The sequence below is a fragment of the Cryptomeria japonica genome, chromosome 6, assembly GCF_030272615.1.
Source record: "Cryptomeria japonica chromosome 6, Sugi_1.0, whole genome shotgun sequence".
Taxonomy (NCBI): domain Eukaryota; kingdom Viridiplantae; phylum Streptophyta; class Pinopsida; order Cupressales; family Cupressaceae; genus Cryptomeria; species Cryptomeria japonica.
In genome coordinates this window covers 639015341-639039044 of record NC_081410.1, presented here as the reverse complement: position 1 = coordinate 639039044, position 23704 = coordinate 639015341, and the positions used below count along the sequence as shown (strand labels likewise).

General features: G+C 36.7%; 1 protein-coding gene across 1 annotated transcript in view; it reads right to left on the bottom strand.

Moving 5' to 3' along the window:
* Positions 1-896: 896 nt before the first annotated feature.
* The window catches only part of LOC131068661 (uncharacterized), a 97577-nt gene continuing 74769 nt past the window's right edge, over positions 897-23704 (bottom strand). Inside the window, exon 7 of the mRNA XM_058003897.2 lies at positions 897-2256. Coding sequence (XP_057859880.2) covers positions 1565-2256 — 692 coding nt within the window. The 3' untranslated portion in view covers positions 897-1564. The remainder of the gene's footprint in view (positions 2257-23704) is intronic.

Sequence of the window (23704 nt, the reverse complement as noted above, 5' to 3'; positions counted from 1 at the left end):
CGAAAAGTCCAAAGAATGCAAATGACGGGATTTTTAATAGACTTTTGAACTTCAAGTTTCGAGAAAAATGGTATGAATGTAATGGAAACCCTGACAATCTAAAAGGCCAATGACCTTGACACTTAGCAACTTCACAAGGGTTTCTAGGGAACTTCACAAGGGTTTCTAGGGAAGGTTTTGCGATCAATAGAAAGGGCATGCCAAGATGGATAATCTCGATACTCTAATAACCCCAAAAATACAACACTTAGCCAAATTTGGAGGGACTAAAGTGAGGAGTTGATATCACCAAGGAAAGTATGCAAGCATGAACAAGACCAAAACTCTAACAACCCGATAAACACAACACTTAGCTAACTTTAGAGGAACTAAAGTGAGGATCTGACAACCCTGAAACTCTGAAAACCCAACAAGCACAACACCTAGTCAATTGTTTTCCTAGAACACCCCAATACTGGACCCTTATGGATTATGGGGACCAAACGACATTTAGGATACCCAAGTAGGATATCTCATATCAATCATCAAGAATAAGTCAAAATTACCAAGACACAAAAAGAGACTCAAGGAAAAAAGGCATTATAGATTTGAGTCCCAACAAAACCTATACACATTTTGATATAAATTAGATGGGTTTAGAAAGCTACTTTAAACTGTATATGTGAACTTTCAAAAGTTTAATATGTGAAAATTTCAATGTTGAAAATTAAGTATTGATTTAAATTTTGTATTTAAATTTGAGATTTGTACTTAAAGTATGCATGCATAAACTTTACTAAAAAATTATAGTTGCAATACTGTTTCTTTTCAATTTTCCTTGGCTAGCCTAATATATAGCCATCTCAATTATTTTTAATCCCAACTTACATTTTAGGCCTAACTTTTCCACAACCAAAGATAGAAAACTGATGTGTGCCCACTCTAGGACATCTTATGAATAGCCTTCTCATGTACAAAGTTTCCACCTGATATGGCCATATAAGTTCAATTTCATTTGTCTACATGGTCAGTACAGAATTTCCATATTCAATGCTACACAAATGATGTGTACCCATTAGCAACTGTTTTTTTCTTTATGTTACAATGAATAAAAATGATCAATGTATTTCTATGCTCAAGACAAGTTCAATTCTGCAACAAATTGAACATCTTCCTAAGTTACAATGGGTGGCCATCAATATTCTGTCATGGTTGCCTGAATAGCACTATGAACAAATTTTGCCCATTTTGAGGAGCAACATTTTATATGCTGTGGTTGTTGCAAACTGCCGGATGTGTGTAAAGAAACATAAGCATCATGTTAAAAGAGAAACCAACGTCATGGGCTGCCTTTTAGCTTTAGGCATTGCACTTCCTTTACAAAATCATCATAAACATCTTTCCCAATTGCAGATTTGCATGCCTAGATATATACCATACAGTGACTTGGAAATGGATTTATAGCACAAAATTTCCTGTATTTCATCCCACGGTTTGAAAGTTACTTTATATATGGAAATAATTGGAAATCATGAATATTAATGGAAAAATGGGCAATGCATGAATCTGGGTCAATGCAGAATTCCTAGGTAATGCGTGCAGGCCATCGAATAAGACCCTCTCTGTATGTGCTTAGATTCCAAGCTTCTGCTGCTAACTCATCAAAAAGCTGCTGCCATCCCCAAGTGGCGAAACCAAGAAAGAACCAGAAGTTGTGAGCTGGAATTTCCCCCGACTTTATCATCTCCAAGATTTTACTAGTAGCTACTGGTCCTCCATAATACATACCTGGAAGAACTTCTTGGAAGTCTTCAAGATTGCTAACTCGTGTCAGACTAAGCAAAGGCATGCCTTTTGCAATGAGGGGACCACCAAAGTTAATGGGAGTATTTTTTAAAGTAGGTTCTATGTGTATATCTATATTTGGCAGATCATCCCATGAAAGAGGCTTGTTGACAATTAACCCCTCAAAACCTTCGTTAATTTTTGCATTCACTATTAAAATAATGGAATTTTCAAAGGGATAAGTGCCATGAAGTTTTGCAGAAGAGACAAGAAGAGATCCAGTGGCAGGCTTTTCACTCTGCAAAGAGGACTTATCAGCACCTCCTGATTGACGTTGACCGCTTCCATACTGATCAGTTGTTGACGGTAAAAGCTCTTGAGCTGATCTTCCTATTTGAAGAGGAGCCTGAATTTGTATTGGAACTGAAGATAATACCCCCAGTGTACATATATTGGAGCCTGTACCCTGCTGCATCTTATTCCAAAGGACACCTAGAACAAAGAAATAGTAGATGAATATTTCATTAGGATTGACACAATAAATTGTATAACAGATATAAAAAGAAGACAATTGATTTGGGGTTCCACATTCCACCTTACAAAAATAATTTTGAATTATTGTAATAATGAGCCATGTCTTAACCATTAAGGGTCAGTGCCCTTTCAAAATCCCTGCTTACCTAATCCAAAACAAGGAAATTCAAAAACGGACATTATAAATGATACAGGTCAGATCCAGCTGCAACTAGCAAAACAATACACTATGAACTAACGACTCTCAAAGCAAAGATTTTGAATGTCTATCATATCGATTTAAGCAGCCAACGATTGGAGGAATGATGACACTTGGTATTGATAACAATATTGTTAAACCTTATCCAACAAACAAATTTTGCCCGCCTAGACACAATTCCGATTTGAAACCATTCACAAAAGCCTCAGCCTCTGCTAGTTTGTTGGTTATTTTGCCATGATTGCAGCACAAAAAATCAGCACATTACATTTTCCATGAAAAAAATTCCTATCTCAGTACTCTTTACCTAGATTACATTTAGATGTAGCATCAAAATTTAACTTGGCAGCTGGATTTGGCTAAGTGTGAAGTTGCTGATAAAATTAGGTTGTGCATTGTTAAAATTTGAATTTTTTTTCCTAAATGCTATTTCAAATATGGGATGTGTTAAATTTTTGGATCAGAATTTAAATAGGCAGAAGTACAGAATTAATATTTCTTTGATTTTGTATTAATCTGAAGCAATATATCAATACGTTGAGGATATCGATTTCTCCCTTAGACGCTAGTTTCCTCCAATATGATTAATTTGGTTATTTGTGTTTGCTGGGTGAATAAGTACAGCATATAATCCACACAGATCACATGTATGTGCACAGTGAATATTTTCTACGAACCACACAGCATATGTATTTCTCAGACATCACACGAATATACACAGCAGATCATTCACAGGTATCGCATGTATATGAACAGCATATCACTCACCGATCATATATCCTAATGCCCCCGATTCAAGGGATAAAATACCCGTTCAAGAGATGTGAAAAGTCATGACCCCAATCGGGGTGACACATCAAGGAAGGGGTGCAATCCACTAACACCCGATAGACAACCATTATTAATCATCCATTAACAAATGGATACTAACTAAAAGAATCATTACGTAGAATATCGAACATGCAAACTATTAACTATAGTTAGTGAAATAACAATAATGAGATCGTTGATATAAGACAGCGATGAATACGGTATTAATAATAGTTAAGATAGCAGTCGGGGGAAAGATATCTCCTGCTGCTATAACATCAACACTCCCCCTTAATTAGGGAGGTATCTTTCCAAATATCCATGTCATGGAGTCTCTCAACATGACACTCACAATGGCTACACCCATTTGTGGAAGAAGGGTTCATCACAGAGTCACTCAACGTGATGTCCACCATGACTACTCACTATGTACTATGTAGTATGTACGAGAAAAAATAAAACGAAGAATCAAAATTAAAACAATCAAACATAAAACATTCACCTAGTTGTAAAGAATGGAACACTGTTGTAGGCCCAAAACCTGCCAACTGCCATTTTAGTGGCATCATGGACCTCCTTGTTCCAACCCATGCTCTCAAGCGACTGTTGGGACCCAAGAGTAGTGCGAGGCACAAAGAAGGTATCCAACCTAGATTTACGAATTCTAGGTACAATGCTAACACTCCCACTACCATTGGCAGTGCTAGGAACATTAGTAGTGGCACCTGCAAAAGAAGAAGCACTACCACCAACAGTAGCATGGTGAGTGGGACAATGTGGAGGCATAGAAGAAGGCCCTCCAACACAACCTAGAGCTGTCCCACTTCCAATGGCCGCGAGATCCTCCTTTTGCTTCTTTTTGTTTTCAATTGCTTCAACCATTACATAGCACTCGTGTATGCCTCAGTCGTTGCTTCAATGCATGGGTCGGCATCATGGCCACGCACACAAGCAATATGGTATTTCAATCTATAGATTCCTCCATGGAATATTGTTTTGCAAAACATACATTTTGTCTGCCACTTTCTTTGCTTAGGAAAATCTTCGTGAAATTTCCAAGCGGGGTCATTTCTAATTGGGGGTCTAAAAGAAGACATTGTATGATAGTTTTGTGAAACTTGAGGCAAATAAGAAAATGAAGGTTGCTGCAATAAATTATAAGTCATAAGACATTACAAATACAAAAAAAATTAATGCATTCGTTCTTTGTTGTGAATTTGTACATTTTTTTTCAAAAAAACTAAGGTAGGGTTTGTAAATTTTATTTTTTTTAAATGCAGGGTTTAATCAAAATTTCAAACCCTACTTTTTTTTTAAAAAAAATTACAAACCCTACATAGTAACATACAAAAGATTTTGGAAAAAAATGTAAAACTTTCAAAAGAAATGAATAGAAAATGAAATTTTTGCATACAAGAAACCAAAAAATCTCAAAAAAAACAATCTTACCTCTTACAACAAGCTTGAAATGAGCTGCAAACTCTTCCTATCCAACTCTTGATGCACCAAATCCAAACACAATGCAGCCCCAATGAGATAAATGGAAGAAATCTTGAGCTTCCTTCTTGCTGATTTTTCTTCAATGCACCCTTGTTTTTCTTCACAACTCACTTTTCTCCTCCTATTTTGCCAAATGAATCAAATGAAGTTCACTTTTAGGGGCTAAGGATAAATAACAACAAAAAGAAGTTTAAAAAAAAAATTTTAATGGTTTTTGGCCTTTTTTTAAGTCCAGCCAGTCGGCCGAGTCCTAGGCACGGGACTCGCCAACTCGATGAGTCTGGCGAGTTCACCCCCTGGACGAGTCCGAGTCCGAGTCCGATCTCGGCAGACTCAGGGGGCATGACTCGGACCCGAACTCGCCGAGTCCAGGCAAGTCACGTTTCTCTGCTACTCCCATGTGTAGAAAGGAATATGTGCACAAGTGTCCATCACGGAGTCACTCACTGTGATGTCGTCATGGAGTCACTCAACATGACGTCCGCCATGGCTACTCCCATGTGTGGAAAAAAAACACAAGTACAAAGGATTCATCACAGAGTCTCTCAACGTGATGTTGTCATGGAGTCTCTCAACATGACATCCACCATGGCTACTCCCAGAGGATGGAAAGAACCACATCTTCGGCTCAGAGATGGACAAGGGCTTTCACCTCAAATTTCTCTTTCAAAGAGAAAGATGCATTATAGCAAATCACAAAAAATCATTGATGCTGAGTCTCCCACTAAGCAAGGGCTTCATTCTCCACAACTCCAAGCTTGTCTCAAAAATGCACAAACTTCACTCTAGAGAGAGGCTTGGTGAGAATATCAATCGTCTTTTCATTAGTGCAAATATACTTGCGTTGAATTGCTTTCCTCAACACCATATCTCTAATATAATGGTATTTGATCTCAACATGTTTTGTTCTGTCATGAAACACTAGATTGATAGATAGCTTCACACAACTCTGATTGTCACAATAAATGACAATCGGCTCCAATGTTTGTCCAAACAATCCTGCAAGGAGCTTCCGAAACCACACTGCTTCTCGAGCTGCTACACATGCTGCAATATATTCGGCCTCTGCAATGCTTAGTGCCACTGAAGACTGCTTCTTGCTACACCAAGAAATCATGGCAGATCCCAAGCTAAAGCAACACCCAAAGGTGCTCTTCCTATCAACTATGCTCCCGGCCCAATCAGAATTAGAGTAGCCTTGTAGCTTTAGATCTACATTGGAAGAATATCTCAAACCATATCCAACTGTGCCACGCAAGTATCTCAAGATATGCTTAGCTGCAACTAGATGAATTTGCCTTGGTTCACACATGAACTGACTGAGGGCGCTCACTGCATAGAAAATGTCTGGTCTAGTATTGACTAGATAGATCAACAATCCAATCAACTGCTAGTACATAGTAGGATCTACTAGATCTGAACTAGCTGCAAACTCATTTAACTTCTTCAAATTTGTTTCCATTGGTGTAGTCATAGATTTGCAATCCATCATCCCAAATCTCTTCAAGATATCTGTAGTATATTTCCTGAATAATCTCATTGGGTCTCTACCACACCTCCAATCCTAGAAAGTAATGCATAAGACCTAAATCCTTCATCTCAAATTCAGAAGCTAACTCCTTGCATTTGACAATGAGATGATCTTCTCCAGTAAGAAACAAGTCATCAACATAAAAAAACCAATATTAGAGTCTCACCATCAATTACCTTGAAGTAGAGATTTGAATCTACATCATTCTTGGAGAATCCCAAGCTCATCAAGTATCGATCAATCCTCTCATACCAAGCACGAGGTGCCTGTTTAAGGCCATACAATGCCTTTTTCAATCTGCATACATGTGATTCCTTTCCATGAATCACAAACCCATCTCGTTGTTCAATGTACACTTTTTCTTCAATTACACCATTAAGGAATGTTGTCTTTACGTCCATTTGGTGTAGGTGTAGCTTCCATCCTTTAGTTGATGCAATAGCAATAATAGTCCTGATGGATGCATAGTGAGCAACTAGAGCAAAGGTCTCCTCATAATCTATTCCCTCTTTCTGAGAGAATCCTCTTGCCCCAAATCTTTGTATTTTTCAATGCTTCCCTCAGCTGCATGCTTGATCTTGAAAAGCCACTTAGAAGATACAACTAATTTCCCTTCTAGTCTAGGCACAACATCCCAAACATCATTTTTGAGAATGGACCGATACTCCTCTGTCATAGCATCTTTCCATACTTGTTGATTTGATGCTTCCTCAACACTGGAAGGCTCAGACTCAAAGATGTGGCTCATTGATGCCACATAGCCTGGAAACTTTTGTGGTCTTTTGCTTTCTCTGAATGTGCCTCTAGGAGCTGCATACTTCTTTGCATCTTGCATAGCCTGTCTAGCCCATAGAGGTCTCTTTCAACCTATAGCAATATCTCTTGAACAATCAGTAGGTTCCAAAGGCTCAACTCGATCAATAGCCTCTTCAGGTTCAGTAGACTCCCTCTGAATCTCGGGAGTATGATCAAGGTCCATGTGTTGAGGAATCTCGTGGTCTTCATTATCTATCTCCATGTATGAACCTTTAGATCTTTTGAATGCAACGTCTTCTTCAAAAGTGGCATCCCTGTTGATCTCTACCTGTTTCTGTTTTGGAATGTAAATCCTGTAGACTTTTGTAAATTCTGGAACATGAATATAAACAAGACAACCAAAGATTCTCAAATGACTAACCTCAGGTTTCACACCTGTAAATGCTTCTTCAGGAGTCATGTTCCCCAATATTCGATGAGGGCTTTAATTCTGAACATACACTGCAGTTCTGGGTTCTTTTGCCCAAAGGAAGGTTTGTAAGTCTTGATCATGGATCATAGCTTTGGCAGCCTCAACTATGGATCTATTCTTTCTTTCTACAACTCCGTTTTGCTGGGGATTGTAAGGAACACAAAACTCCCTCTTAATCCCTGCCTCAATACAGAAATAATTACGGAAACTTCCAGAGGTGTATTCTCCTCTATTATCAGATCTCAAAACCTTGATCCTTTTCCCAAACAAATTTTCTACTTGAGCCTTAAATTCTTTGAATTTCTCAAGCACTTCTTCAGATTCCTTAGACTTCAAAAAATAAATCCAAGTCTTTCTAGAGTAGTCATCAATGAAAATTACATAATACCAAAAACCACTCAAGGATGCTATAGACATTGGTCCACACAAATCAGAATGAACAAGATCTAGAATACATTTTGATCTACTTTCACTACTATGAAAAGGACCCTTAGTATTCTTCAAAAAATAAATCCAAGTCTTTCTAGAGTAGTCATCAATGAAAATTACATAATACCAAAAACCACTCAAAGATGCTATAGACATTGATCCACACAAATCAGAATGAACAAGATCTAGAATACATTTTGATCTACTTTCACTACTATGAAAAGGACCCTTAGTATTCTTACCCATTGCACATCCTCTACAAGTATCATTAACTAAGTTTTGGAAGGTCGGTAACCATCTTCTCCATGGATGGAAGAGCTCTAAAGTGAAGGAGCAAGTCTCCTATGCCATAGCTCACTTGAACTGGTGGAATCATGCATCAACGCTTGAATTGGGTGAATGGAAATTCTATATAAACTCTCTTGACGAACACCAATCACTTGGGCTATTTTGATGCTAGAGTTCTTTAGCCAAGCAAGAACTTTTCCCTCAGAAAATGCAACTTGATATCCTTTGTCTTCTAAAGCTGAAATTGATACAAGATTCCTCTTGATTCCTGGCACAAACAAGACATCACTCAAATGAAGAGGGATTCCAGAATCTAGGTGAAGAGAGGTGTTTCCAACACCTTTTACTGAATAGCAAGCATCATCTCCAATTACCACTTGAAGGTGAGTTTCTCTTTCTATTAATTCTGAAAGATGTTCTCTATAACCTATTATGTGACGTGAAGCGCCACTATCAATCAACCATGTGCTACTATCGATTGGGACATTGCTTGATAGGGCAGAGATGAATAGAAATCCACTTGAATTATCTCTTGATTCCTTCAGAGGAGAGACATCATTCATATCTGCAGTAGAGGCATGATGCTTTGGTCTTGTTGGACAATCTTTAGCATACTGACCATACTCGTCACATTTGAAGCACTGAATATGGGAGAGATCCTTCTTCTTTGATTCAGGAGCAGCATCTGATTTCCTATCTCTATTCCTCTTGAAATTTCCTTTTCTCCCTTCTCTTATTTTCCTCTTTGAAGTTTGAGCAGCAAGAACATAATTGTCTTCATTGTGAGAGCTACGACCAATACCTCTTGCTGCCAACCTGGATTCCACTTGAATACAATCTGCTCTAAGACGATCAAACTTTGGTAGCTTATATCTTCCATTGATACTTTGGATAAAAGGATCCCAAGATTGGGGAAGACCGTTAAGTGCCAACATGACTAAGTCCCTATCTTCAACTATGTCTCCAATGGCATATAGTTGATCCTTTAGTTCAGTAATCTTCATGAAAGAGATGACTGGATCTCCTTTAGCCATCTTGATGTGATGAAGTTGCCTTAAAGCAAGAGCTTTGTCGGTGTTATTGATCTCATATAATCCCTCCAAAGTTTTGAACATTGCTCTAGCTGTCTTCAACTTGGAGATAATAGGCACAAGGTGATCCTTCACGGAATCAATTAATATCTTCTTGGCCTTCGTGCCATTCTTCCTCCATTGTGTTTTCTTAGTCTCATCGGAAGGCTCAGGCACTTCTTTCTGTACGAACTCGAGAATATCGTTTTCTTCTAATGCAATTAGGACTCTAAACTTCCAAGAGGTGAAGCTAGAGGCACCATCAAATCTATCTTCAACATTGAGTCCGTTCACCATTTTCGGTGTTAAGATAGATACCCTAAGAAGAAGAGAAGAATATTAAATAATTCTGATCACGATGTTTAAATAATTCTGATCACGATCTTTACTTAGACCCGCTCTGATACCATGTTAAATTTTTGGATCAGAATTTAAATAGGCAGAAGTGCAGAATTAATGTTTCTTTGATTTTGTATTAATCTGAAGCAATATATCAATATGCTGAGGATATCGATTTCTCCCTTAGACGCTAGTTTCCTCCAATATGATTAATTGGTTATTTGTGTTTGCTGGGTGAATAAGTACAGCATATAATCCACACAGATCACATGTATGTGCACAGTGAATATTTTCTACGAACCACACAGCATATGTATTTCTCAGGCATCACACGATTATACACAGCAGATCACTCACAGGTATTGCAAGTATATGAACAGCATATCACTCACCGATCATATATCCTAATGCCCCTGATTGAAGGGATAAAATACCCGTTCAAGAGACGTGAAAAGTCATGACTCCAGTCAGGGTGACACATCAAGGAAGGGGTGCGATCCACTAACACCCAGTAGACAACCATTATTAATCATCCATTAACAAATGGATACTAACTAAAAGAATCATTACGTAGAATATCGAACATGCAAACTGTTAACTATAAATAGCGAAATAACAATAATGAGATTGCTGATTTAAGACAGCGATGAATACGGTATTAATAATAGTTAAGATAGCAATCAGGGGAAAGATATCTCCTGCTGCTAGATGCAGCTTGATCAAGATGTGTTCCCATCTATGAACAATATGATAGCTATGACTCACCTAGACATTCCACCAAGTAGGAATTAGTAGCATATTCTATACATGCCCAGGAGCTGAAGAATGACAACTAACTTTAACCTGAGAATATCCTACTTTAAGTCAATATTACAAAGCAGGCCTGTCTTCCAACTATATGTTTTCTGTTTAAGAAGTTTGGTAAATGATAATATTTGCAACAAATGCCTGAAGTCTTCTGTTATTAGGGTGTTCACAGTAAAATACGTTGGCCAACCTATCTATTTAAGTGTGGCACAAGACTAAAGGCAATTGATATAGACCAAGCTGTAGAATGTCAGTCTCCAATTCATCTTCATTCTCCACCAGTTGTCCTTTTATGAACTAACTACATGTATCCTTGATGAGGAGTGTTATTACCTTTGCTAGAACTGCCCTGACAGTATACAGTGTAAGGAATATGTTATGTTCTAAGGTAACAAGAGAACACACGAAGCACATTCTGAGGTACATAGAGATAACCTCAAAGCTCTCCAATTCCATAGCCTTTCTTGATAACATCTTATATAAGGCATAACAAACTTTTGAGTGTCCAAAAAGCACAAACTGCAAACTTTTGTCAATTGTTTCATAGTGTTGATAAGTTATCTGATGCACAACAGTAAAAGGAAAGATACCTTACTGGTTTTAGAGCCACAATCAGAATTATCCAATGCACAATTTGCCATACCTTGATCAGGTTCATTACAAAAAAACACAAAGTAATTTAAAACACAAAAGAAAACAAACAAAAAATCCAATGTTAAACAATCTATGAATTTACCATGCACAATAAAAACAAGAAGAGGCAAGGGTTAGGAGAGATTTTTTATTTTAGAGACTTGATTGAACAAATTATAAATCATATAAAACCTTGAACCCATTTCAATGTCAGTTAAAGAAAATTATATTCAGCAAAAACAACAAAAGTTCATATCTACAAAACATAGTACAAATGAGATGATAACCAGATAAATTGAATAGCACAAACTTAGACAACCATTCATTTATCCAATGATGTAATCAAAATCCAAGACCAATCATACAAGCAGCACAGCACAGCATATGCTATATATATATATATATATATATCCACAAACTTACACGTCCATGATAACACAAACTCTGGATTTTATGGAAGTAATCTGCAGGAACATTCGTCACCTCAGAAAGGTATAAAAAATGCTACAAAAATAAAAATTCCCAACCTTGTTTCCAAGATTGAATTCTGTATTTATATGTTTTTTAGGTTGGCACAGCCTCAGCCAACAGTTGAAAAGCAAGCCGTTAATAATTACCAACACAAAATCAAATGATTAACTTAGACTTAACTATCAGACATTTTCCTGTCATTACTGGTTTTGCAAACAAAATAATCTTGATCAACCTATGCTATATCAATGATGGTTTATATTTTAAACTATGCTCCCAGGATCAAGATCTCAATGAAACTCTGCACTATCTCAGAAAAGGACTCTGACAAAACTAGAATCCTTTCTAATCTTTGGCTGAGGTTATTATATAGTCATGAACTTCTGCATTAATTTTCTTTCGAGTCTCAGAGACATTCCTTTTGAACCCCAAAACGAATATAATCACCAAATTTTTTAACTTGGCAGCTAACAACCAGTTCCCATCAATTCTTTTTATATTGTGTAATCCTAGAGGTTTCAAATAATTGCATGACTTTATTAATATACCCCTACAATATTCTTGTGGGTCATTTTATAATTGCTTCTACTTTTGTTGTATCTAGTGACTCTTTTTGTAGCTGTTATGACAACCTTAACATCCAATTCTGATGTGAATCTCACATCCATAGATGTTATAACCTTGGTAATGTGTTCTATCTTATTCTCTGACTAGAATACATCCCTTAGTGTGGCTCATAACATGGACTCAATCCCATGACCTTTATTCAAACATTGTTGTAACTCAAAAAGAAGAGTGTGTAGTTAATTCAAACCAGATTCAACTTCAGCTATTAAGTTTCAAATATCACGATTGGTTCTTCCAACACAACAATCAACTTATCTTTGAGCTCTTTAAACTCCTGACTTTTCTCTTCCAACACAACAATCAACAATATTCTCAGATACTTGGAACGTGGGAGGTGTAGAACTTAGCTGAGAAGGTTTTTGTATTGCCAATGTAGAAAACTGAGGATTCTGGCAATGTTGAAGTTGTAATTTGTGTTGAATCTATCAAAAGTTGTGTAAAACATTATTCTTCATATTTCATCTCCCCAACAACAATCACTTCTTCCTCTTCTCACCTCTTAGATACCTACGTGATTGTAAGTTTTTCTAGTACCTGTTCTGTGAATATAATTATAGCTTTTAATTTGACAATGGCATCATCATCATTCTTAGCACTCACATTACACATATCCATTGGCATAGATTGATGTATATATGAAGTATTAACTTTATTCCCTTGTGACTATAGATGGGATTGAACTCATGCATGTGTATCTCAGTTTCTAATTTCTACTTCTGGAAAGTGATGTGCCTATTAAAGATATGCTTAAATTTATAACTGTGTATGTTATGTTCATTTACATAATATATAACATCCTATTATAACTCTAGGTTATTACTTGGTTACCCCCATTTGATATAATAAAAAAACATCGGGCCCACATACATTGTGGGTGCCTCGTGATTTCTCTCAATCTTATTTCTTCATTGTCAATCCATATCAATATTGGTATCAAAAAAAGTTGATGGTGTTGGTGAAGCCTGGAAAGGGTACAACACTGATCGTGAGTGATAAACATTTGAAGAAAAGTGGGAAGAGTGAAGAAAGTCAGGAAATACTGAAGGATAGACAGATCACTGTGTGAAAGAAACTATGGACATACGCAAAAATTTGTAGACAATTGTGTAAAAGAAACACTTGTATGGGAAATGCCAAAACATTCATTGTATGAAACAAACTCCACTAAGAAATGAAATCAAAGTACAATTTTGTCCCTATGGAAATCAAATTTCCACTTCAAGTGGGAGATGAAGGGATTTTGAAGCAAGTTGGGACAAAAGTAAGGAACAAAAAGTCCCTATGAGGTTCGATTTTCCACTCAAAGTATAAAGATCAACTTACGTGAGGGGGATTACATCAAAAGTTGGGACAAAAGTAGGGGCTAATTTGTCCCTATAGAGGTCGAATCTCCACTAGACAAAGTACCTAGCAAGCATTGAGCAAAAGGTAGGGACTGAATCATCCCTATACCTATCAATTTTCCCCCAAGGTAATAAACTGGCAAGGGAACAACAAATTCCATAAGGACTGATTTTATCCCTATCATGATCAAATATCCCCTTGAAGGTAAATGTACTAAGGTAGAGCGAAATTCATAAGGACTAACATTGTCCTTATTCCAATCGAATCTCCACAAGTTGCCAAGGTAAGATGAATTTCAGAAGGACTAAATTTGTCCTTACTCAGGTCGAAATTCCACTTGGAAATAAATGTGCAAAGGTAATGTGAAATCCTAAGGAATAAGGAGTCCCTATAAGGATCGGGTTTCCACTCTTGGTATGGTGAAGAAAACCAAAAGCTAAACGGATTTCATAAGGATGGAATTGTCCTTATACATATCATTATTCCACCAAGGTGTTATCAAGTTAAAACGAAAATAATCCCTATGAAATCTGACCTATCTCCAAGGGGTACGAACCCATGTGTGGATCAAAGAAAAGTTGGGACAAATTTGTCCCTATGAGGTGCCAATTTCCACCCTCACATTTCCCAAACACTTAAATGAATTCAAATCACATTTGTAAGTTTTGTTTACAAGTTGGCTAAAGGGTAAAGATCAAGGGGTTCGAATTGAAAAGACACCCCAGCCGACCCTATTGGGGATGCTTGACAAACATATAAGGAGGCATGGGAAAGAGGAAATTCAAACATTTAAATCAGTGATAGAGAAAAACGATAAGAATAATGCTATATAGTAAGAACAGACTTCCAAAGTGATCGCTGATATGTATATATTGATTACTGATAAATATATTTGATTCTGTCAAATAATGACTGATTTAATTATCGACTGCTTGCTGTATAACGTAATTACCACAGGTTTTTGATTATGTTAACAGCAAGCATCGATATCATTGGGCACATATATATATTGGCAAAGGTTTATGTCTACGTAGGGGCATGACCCCTACGTGGCTTTATTCCACGTAGTGTCATGACCCTGCGTAACCATAACACTTCACCATATATTAGTTAGGCACCGATATATTTATTGTGCTCGATACTATCGTGCTTAACCATAACTATTCGACGATAGTAATATCGAACATGTCTTTGATAGTCATCGGATGATACGATGATAACAGTCATTAATCTGCCGTAAGGCAGTCAGCAATATGTTAATGTTATTTTCATTCAATATATATATGCGATTTTAATTGAAATGATAAATATATATATATTAGTTTACTTATAAGATATTGCTTGCTTCAATCCGAATGAGGCTACATCCTTAACACTCCCTCTTAGCAAAGGAGGATTGAATTTCATAATTATGTTTAAGGAACAACATTCTAGATATATATTCATTTGGCATGAGCATATACATTCACTCAGTAATGCTTACCAGTGAAAACTTCATATCTCAGGGAGATATGGATTATCTGATCTCCAGCACTTTGGGACAACAACTACATGAAGTCTATCAGATAACAACCTTGATAACCACTGTAAGATTGTCATTATCACAGGTATTATGTTCTTCAACATATTAATTTTTGTCATTATCACGGGAGCAATAATATCATGACATCCGAGTCAGCAAATTAATGTAGTCAATCATGATATGATTGTTATCATAATCTCCGACATATTTCAGGACAACACTTAATGACAACAAATCAATAACTCAAATATAACAAATTCACTATCAAGATTTCCAGCACATTCCGGGACAGCAACTTAATGTAGTCGATCTTGATAACAGATCAAGCTATTGTTGAGGTCGTCACCTTACAATAGCAATCTTACACATACATCACATGAAAGATCGTCACCTTTCATGATATAACACACAGATGCAATATTGCATCCAAAATATTCATGAATATATCAAATTACATATGACTGAGATTCAATATCAGAAATTTCAATTATAATTTAGTCGTACCAAGTTTACCTCTAAAGTACTCCACTTTCAACTTTGCAAGAGGTTTGGTGAATATGTCGGCACTTTGCTCTTCAGTGCTGATGTAGGCCAATTTGATAACATCTTTGTCTACCATATCTCTTATGTAATGGTAAGGGATTTCTATATGCTTGGATCAATTATGAAAAACTGGATTTACAGAAAGTTTGATGCAGCTTTGATTATCACACTAAAACACAGTGGGGTTCAAGGGCTTCCCAAATAGTGCAACTAGCAATTTCCTTAACCACACTGCTTCACGAGCTCCCATGGAGGCAGCCAAATATTCGGCTTCAGTGGAACTCTGAGCAACTATTGACTGTTTTCTGCTAAACCAGGATATCATAGCCGATCCAAGACTGAAGCAGCACCCTGTTGTACTTTTACGATCAATGGAACTACCTGCCCAATTGGAATCAAAATACCCTTGGAGTTGTATCTCAACATTTTCATACTTCTGGCCAAGTCCAATAGTACCATGCAAGTATCTCAAAATATGCTTAGCATCCATTAGGTGAAAATTCTTAGGTTCGCACATGAAATGACTTAACACATTAGTAGCATAACAAATATCAGGGTGAGTATTTACCAAGTGCATAAGAGATCCAATAATTTGTCTATAGTATGTAGGATCTGTAGGTTTTGAATCTACTGCTTCACTTTTGAGCTTATGAAGATTTGTTTCCATTGGAGTGGATAGAGGTTTACAATCCATCATACCAAATTTGGTCAAGATATCAGTGATGTATTTTCCTTGATTTAGGAAAATATTATTCTCTTTTTGCCATACTTCTAAACCAAGAAAATAGTGCAGAAGACCTAGATCCTTCATATCAAATTCAGCCACAAGATCTTGTTTGCATTTTGCAATAAGATGATCTTCTCCTGTTATCAACAAGTCATCAACATAGAGAACAAGTTTTAACATGTCACCATCCGATATTTTGAAGTATATGTTAGGATCTGCTTCATTTTTGGAATGTCCTAGCTTGGAGAGATAACTATCTATCCTTTCATACCATGCCCTGGGAGCTTGCTTAAGGCCGTAGAGAGCTATTTTCATTTTACACACATAGAGGTTTCTATCATGGGTAGCAAAGCCTTCAGGTCGTTCTATATATACTTCTTCCTCAATAACACCATTCAAAAATGCGGTCTTTACGTCCATTTGATGTATCTTCCACCCTTTAGACGTTACAATGGCAATAATGGTTCTTACAGAAGTATATCGGGCAACTAGAGCAAATGTCTCTTCGTAATCAATTCCAGCCTTTTGAGAAAACCCCCTGGCAACGAATCTGGCTTTGTGTTTTTCAATACTACCATCTGGTGCATATTTGATTTTGAATAACCACTTTGAAGAGACAACCGATTTGTCTTTTGGTCTAGATACAATGTCCCAGACATCATTTTTTAAGATAGATTGATATTCTTCAATCATTGCATCTTTCTAAGCTTGATATGTTAAAGCCTCTTCAACATTTGGTGGTTCAGATTTTGTAAGCTCGGTCATGAGTGCAACATAGCATGATTGACTTCTTGTTTTCTTATTCTCTCTGAAGATTTCATTAGGTTCCACATTATTTTCTTCAATCATCTTTCTTGCCCATAGTGGTCTTTTCTTGTTGTTAGGATTTTCAGCATTCTCAAAATTAGATGATTGAAATTTGAGGTTCATGATCTTCTATGCTATTCTCTCTCTGATTCTCAATTGTAAGATTTTCATCTGATTCTGTGATTTGATCATCTTCTGCACTTAGAGAGAGGTTATAAGCAGCATCTTCTTCAAATTTGACATCTCTACTGATTTCAATAGATCTTCGTCCTGGAATATAGACTCTATATCCTTTAGTGGTTTCACTGTAGCAAACAAATATGCCTTTCTTCCCGGAGGGTTCTAGTTTGGTCCTCTTTTCTTTAGGAACGTGAATATACACATGACAACCAAAGATTCTTAGATGGCTTAAATCTGGTTTATTCCCTGTACAGGCTTCTTCAAGTGTTACATTCCCTAAGATTGAATGAGGGCATTTGTTTTGAATGTACACAATTGTATTTGAGGCTTCAGCCCAGAATGAGATATGTAGATTTTGATCATACATCATGTCTTTAGCCGCTTAGATGATGGTTCTGTTTTTCCTTTCTGCGACTCCATTTTGTTGAGGATTATAAGGTACTGTACACTCCCTCTTAATCCCAACAGAAATGCAGAATTCTTTAAAATTTTCAGAGATGTATTCACCCCCATTATCTGATCTTAGAGTCTTTATTTTCTTCCTAGTTTGATTTTCCACTAAGGCTTTAAATTCTTTGAATTTCAATAACACTTCATTTGATTCTTTGAGTTTTATGAAATAGATCCAAGTTTTCCTAGAGTAGTCATCAACAAACATCACGCAATACAAAAATCCCCCTAGTGATGGTAATGACATTGGACCACACAAATCAGTGTGGTCAAGTTCTAGTACAACATTTCATTTGTGTTCACTTGAAGGAAAGGACCCTTTTGAGTTCTTCCCTAGAGCACATCCTTTACAAGTTCCAACATGATCAGATTTTAGATTAGGTAATCCTGTGATGATCTTTCCTATAGAAGGTAGGGCACTAAACCGAAGATGTCCTAATCTTCTATGCCAAATTTCATTAGAACTTGATACTTCATGATTTAGTGCATGTTTTTTAGCATTGCATAGTTTATATAAACTACCATTTCTAGATCCTATAGGAATAGCATTCTTTATGTTAGAATTTTTAGGCCAAAGTAGAACTTTATCTTCATGGAAGGTGACGCGATATCCTTGATCAGCTAGTCCTGAAATAGAGACCAAATTCCTTTTGATACCCGGTACAAAAAGAACATCTTTCAATTGCAATGTAACTCCTGTTCTTAATTGAATTGAGCGGGTCCCAATTCCTTTCACTGGATAGGAAGAATTGTCTCCAATTGTAACTTCTTCAGTTGAGTGCCCTTCAAAGGTTTCGAATTGATCTCTAAATCCGGTTACGTATCGTGATGCTCCACTATCGATTATCCACATATGTTTGTTTGAATTTAGTTTGCTTGATAAGGCTAAGAAGAATAGATGATTCTCTACTTCCTTGACTTCAGCTATGGTTGCTTGGGCTTTCTTTCTTTCTAGGCAAAACCTGTGAGTGTGTCCAAATTTATCACACTTGTAGCATTGAATCTTGGAGAAGTCTCTATTTTTGTGATTATTTCCTCTCTTCTGTTTGAACTTCTTTTTCTTCCCCTTGTTGCTTGTGTTAGCATGTAGTGCTTGAATTTCTCCCTCTTTGTTTGGACCCATCCCTCTTGTAATTAGTCGAGATTCTTCTTAAGTGCAATCGTTCTTGAGTTGATCGAATTTCGGTAGTGTAGGTCGAGCACTAATGCCTTGAATAAAGGATTCCCAACTGGAAGGTAATCCCTTAAGTGCTATTAGAGATAGCTCCATATCATCTACATTGATTCCAATAGTTGACAATTGGTCTTTCAACTCTGAAATCCTCATGAAATAGGATGTGATTGTTTCTCCTTTGTTCATGTTGATATGCATCAATTGTTGTTTTAAAGTAAGCAATCTGCTTGCATTATTTATTTCATATGTATTTTGGATGGTCTTGAACATATCATAAGTTGTAGTTAGTTTTGATATGGTAGGAAGAATGTGATTTTTAACAGCATCAATTATTATTTTCTTGGCCTTGTTGTTGTGTCTTTTCCAGGTTGTTTTCTTTGGTTCGTCTTCGGGCATCTTTGTGTCTTCTTCTATATATGCATCCAATTCAAGTTCTTGAAGAATTGCTATTATTCGAATTTCCCATGAGACAAAGTTGGATGCGCCTTCGAGTCTATCCTCCACTCTAACACTGTTCACCATGATTGTTCTTCCTTTGATTCTGAATGCAAGTCTGAATTTTAATTAAAAATGTCACTATCTTTTATTTATTTCTCTACCAATTTGGCTCAAAATACCATGTTAAGGAATATAGATCAGTGATAGAGAAAAACAGTAAGAATAATGCTATATAGTAAGAACAGACTTCCAAAGTGATCGCTGATATGTATATATTGATTACTGATATATATGTTTGATTTTGTCAAATAATGACCGATTTAATTATCGACTACTTGTTGTATAACGTAATTGCCACAGTTATTGATTATGTTAACAGCAAGCATCGATATCATTGGGCACATATATATATTGGTGAAGGGTTATGTCTGCGTAGGGGCATGACCCCTATGTGGCTTTATGCCACGTAGGGTCATGACCCTACGTAACCATAACGCTTCACCATATATTAGTTATCCACCGATATATTTATTGTGCTCGATACTATCGTGCTTAACCATAACTATTCGACGATAGTAATATCGAACATGTCTTTGATAGTCATCAGATGATACGATGATAATAGTCATTAATCTGCCGTAAGGCAGTCAGCAATATGTTAATGTTATTTTCATTCAATATATATATGTATGCGATTTTAATTGAAATGATAAATGTGTGTGTGTGTGTGTGTGTATATTTCCATTCAAACATATATATGTATGTATTAGTTTACTTATAATATATTGCTTGCTTCAATCCGAATGAGGCTACATCCTTAACAGAAAAGACAGCCCAGCCGACCCTATTGGGGATGCTTGACAAACATATAAGGAGGCATGGGAAAGAGGAAATTCAAACATTTAAATCACAATTCAATCTCAGGCAGAGCAAATAGGCAGACCAGCGAATTTACCAAAGGGAATCAGACCTTCAAAATCGCAGAAAATTAAGGAGAAGGGCTGATCACAGATCAAAGCCCTCATCGCTTGTAAAGAAGGGTCTTCAAGACATCCTTTCAGGTCTTAGCAATCAGATTTGAGGTCAAATTTGCAGATTTTAAACAATTTTCCTTGAAATTTTAATGTGAAGGACAATTTCCAGATTTTTGAAGGGTTTCATGAAACAAGTTTTGTGAATTATCTTGCATTTTGCTTACTTAAGGTTTCATTTATAATCAAGATTTAAATGTTTTCTTTTTCTTTTTCAGGTTGGATGCAAGCAATTTGGTGTATGGAGTGTACTTAAGGTTTCATTCATAATCAAGATTTAAATGTTTTCTTTTTCTTTTTCAGGTTGGATGCAAGCAATTTGGTGTATGGAGTGTGGAGTGAAGGACTTCACTATATGGAGAAACTCAAACGATGCTATGAGGAGGAATCAAGATTCAAGTTCAAGAGAAGATAAAGGACTGATAGCAAGTGGATATGGAGTGAAGCACAATAATGAAGAGATTCAATATACGCAAGATTGGGAACCAAGTGCAAAAGAGGACTTCACCAAGACAGAGAATTTTCAACTCAACTCAAAGATCAGTTCAAGGGATAACTCAAATGAGACAACATCACAAATATGAATGAGGAGGATAGAATACCTTGGTATTTTATTCTATGTTTGAGGTGCATTAAAAACACATCAACAAAAACCATATGATTCTTAAATCTAGTTGTGGAAAAAAAATCACAATTTCTGCATTTTTTGAAAGCCCCTCTAGGGTTTAGGGTTAGAAAAATAAATCTGAAACTTTTTGGGGCCTAAAAGAGGTCCAAAAATTATAGGTACATATTTGTTTTCATCTTGCAATGGCTAATTTTAAAATTTTTGTTATGTCAAAATTATAGAGCCTCAAAAGAAATGGATGGCTCAGATTGATTCAAGATCAACCACCAAGGTTACAAGATAAAACCCTAATTAGGGTTTGTACAACCACCATTACATTGGCCAATAAGAAATGAGGGTAGGTAAGATAAATAATATTTGATGTAGCGCCATGTGTCACCTATTCCCTCCTTGAATGAATGTTGACTTGGTACCCTTTGATCGAACAGATGGTGACTAGGATGCCACCTCAACTTGCCTTGCACAGTTAATCAATTTGCCTTGTACATTCTTCATCTTCACAATGTTTGGAATCCCTTATGATATTTTGCATTCCATCCTTATGTTAAGGAATTCCATGAACTATTCCCTCCTTATGTTTGGAAAAATTTCCCAATCTTGGAATCCTAAAATATTTCCTTCCTTGACACACTTTGATATTGGAAATCCTTGATGTAGTTCCGGATTTCTTGATATGAAATCCCTTGTGCTCATGTCTTGAACTTGCTTTCCTTCATTTATTCATCATCAAGGTGAAGTCTTCTTCATGATTGACCTAGTCCTCATCTTCACCTTCTGGAATCTCTATCCTGAATTCCCATCCAATCTTTGAAGTATTGATCTTCCTTATCCGCATTGCGCATCTTCCTTCACCTCAAGCCTTGATCATCATGCTTCCTTTCCTCATAACAGTCCTGCAAAACAGATAAACATTGAATCAAACACTAGTATGATAAACTTAACTTCAACCTTGGTGGGAAATTCATTCACATATGGACTGATCATTCCTCAAAACCATCCGCATTATCCTTGTCCATTCTTCACTTGGTGGAAATTTGATGACTATCTGGACAACTTCCTTCCTTTGTAATTTCGTACTCAAGTGGAAATCCGACCCTCATCCAGACTCATTGTCCCTGAACATCATGTGTTGAGTGGAAATTAGAACCTCATAGGGACTTTGTTCCTGACATTTGTCCCAACATGTGATAGGTAAGCTTAGAAAATTGTAACACCAATTCTGGAAAATATGAAGGTCCGGATTGAACTCTGGAAGATTTTCCTTAAGAAAAACCGATTTTCAGACTTACGATAAGTTTGATCATAATTGCTAAGTCTGAAGACACCCATGTAAACTCAGAAAATCAAGTATTTGGAGCCCAAAAATGAATGTCTAGGTCTGGATATATCACTTGGGGGTCTGAAAACATTCAGAAAGTGACTGATTTTTTATATCAAAGTTGTAATAAAAGTCTGATTTTCTGAGGACAGTCTGAAAACGCCCTCCAATGCCTGAAAATACTTAGAAAATGGTGTATTGAAGTCTGATTTTCTGATTCTTAAGTCTGAATACACCCTCTGAAAGTCTGAAAATGGCTCCAAAAAGTATGAAGGCACTCTGAAAATGATGAATATCAATGGTTGGAAGTGGTCACAGCCATGTCACATGCTTGCATTTGAATTATTTTGACCTTCAAAACTCAGAAATGGTCACATCTGGGCACAACTATGTGGCTGGAAATGAAGTTTTAGTCTGAAGACAACCTGGTATACTCAAAAAAATGTCAAAAATGGTTCCCGGAAGTATACCACAATTCTGAAAATGCTTGGAAAAGGGTGTGGAAAAGTCTGATTTTTAGTTCTTAAAGTCTGAAGACACCCTTCCAAGGTCCAACAATGGCTGCCCAATGTCTGAAGTCAACCTGCAACTTCAATAAATCAGTCATTTAAACTTGTCGCAGTCATAGGAAACACCTATATTTGATGAATTTCACCTTCCCAAAGTGAAGTTTGTCAAATCTGGACACAAACAAAAGGTTGGTAAAAAGTATCCAAGTCTGAAGACAAATCTGAAAGTGAAGTTTCAAACTTAGATCAGCAATGGAAGCTCCACCATATGCGCCCCCAAAACTCATAAGAAATGATGTCCAAGTAAAATTTTCCAAGTTGGCAAGTGGCTGGAAATGAAAATCAGTCTGAAGACAACCTGCAACTATGGAGTTTCAGACTGTAACAACAATGGCAGCCCTTGAAAATGCACTAAAAACTCCTCCAAACAGCCCTTAACCAAAATCATCTTAGTGTGGATGAGCTGGGCAATGAAGGATAATTCTGAAAATGTGTTCCCAGCCAACAATGGAGGTCAAATCACTCCCAACAATGGCACCCAGCAAGGTCTGAAAATAATGGCAGCCCCTTAACACTCAAAAATATCACCAAAATTCATCAAGATATGGAGGAATCAGCCTCCCAAATAAAATCGCCGCCCAATTTCAGCCATGGCGCCACCTCCCAAATCTGAAAATTACTCTAAAAAACTTGCTCCAATGGCTGCCAAGAAATATCGCCCAGCTGGGAATAGGCAGAAAATGAACAACAAAACTAACTTTCAGCTCCAAATGTGTCAAGTAGACACTTCACCAAAATCACCC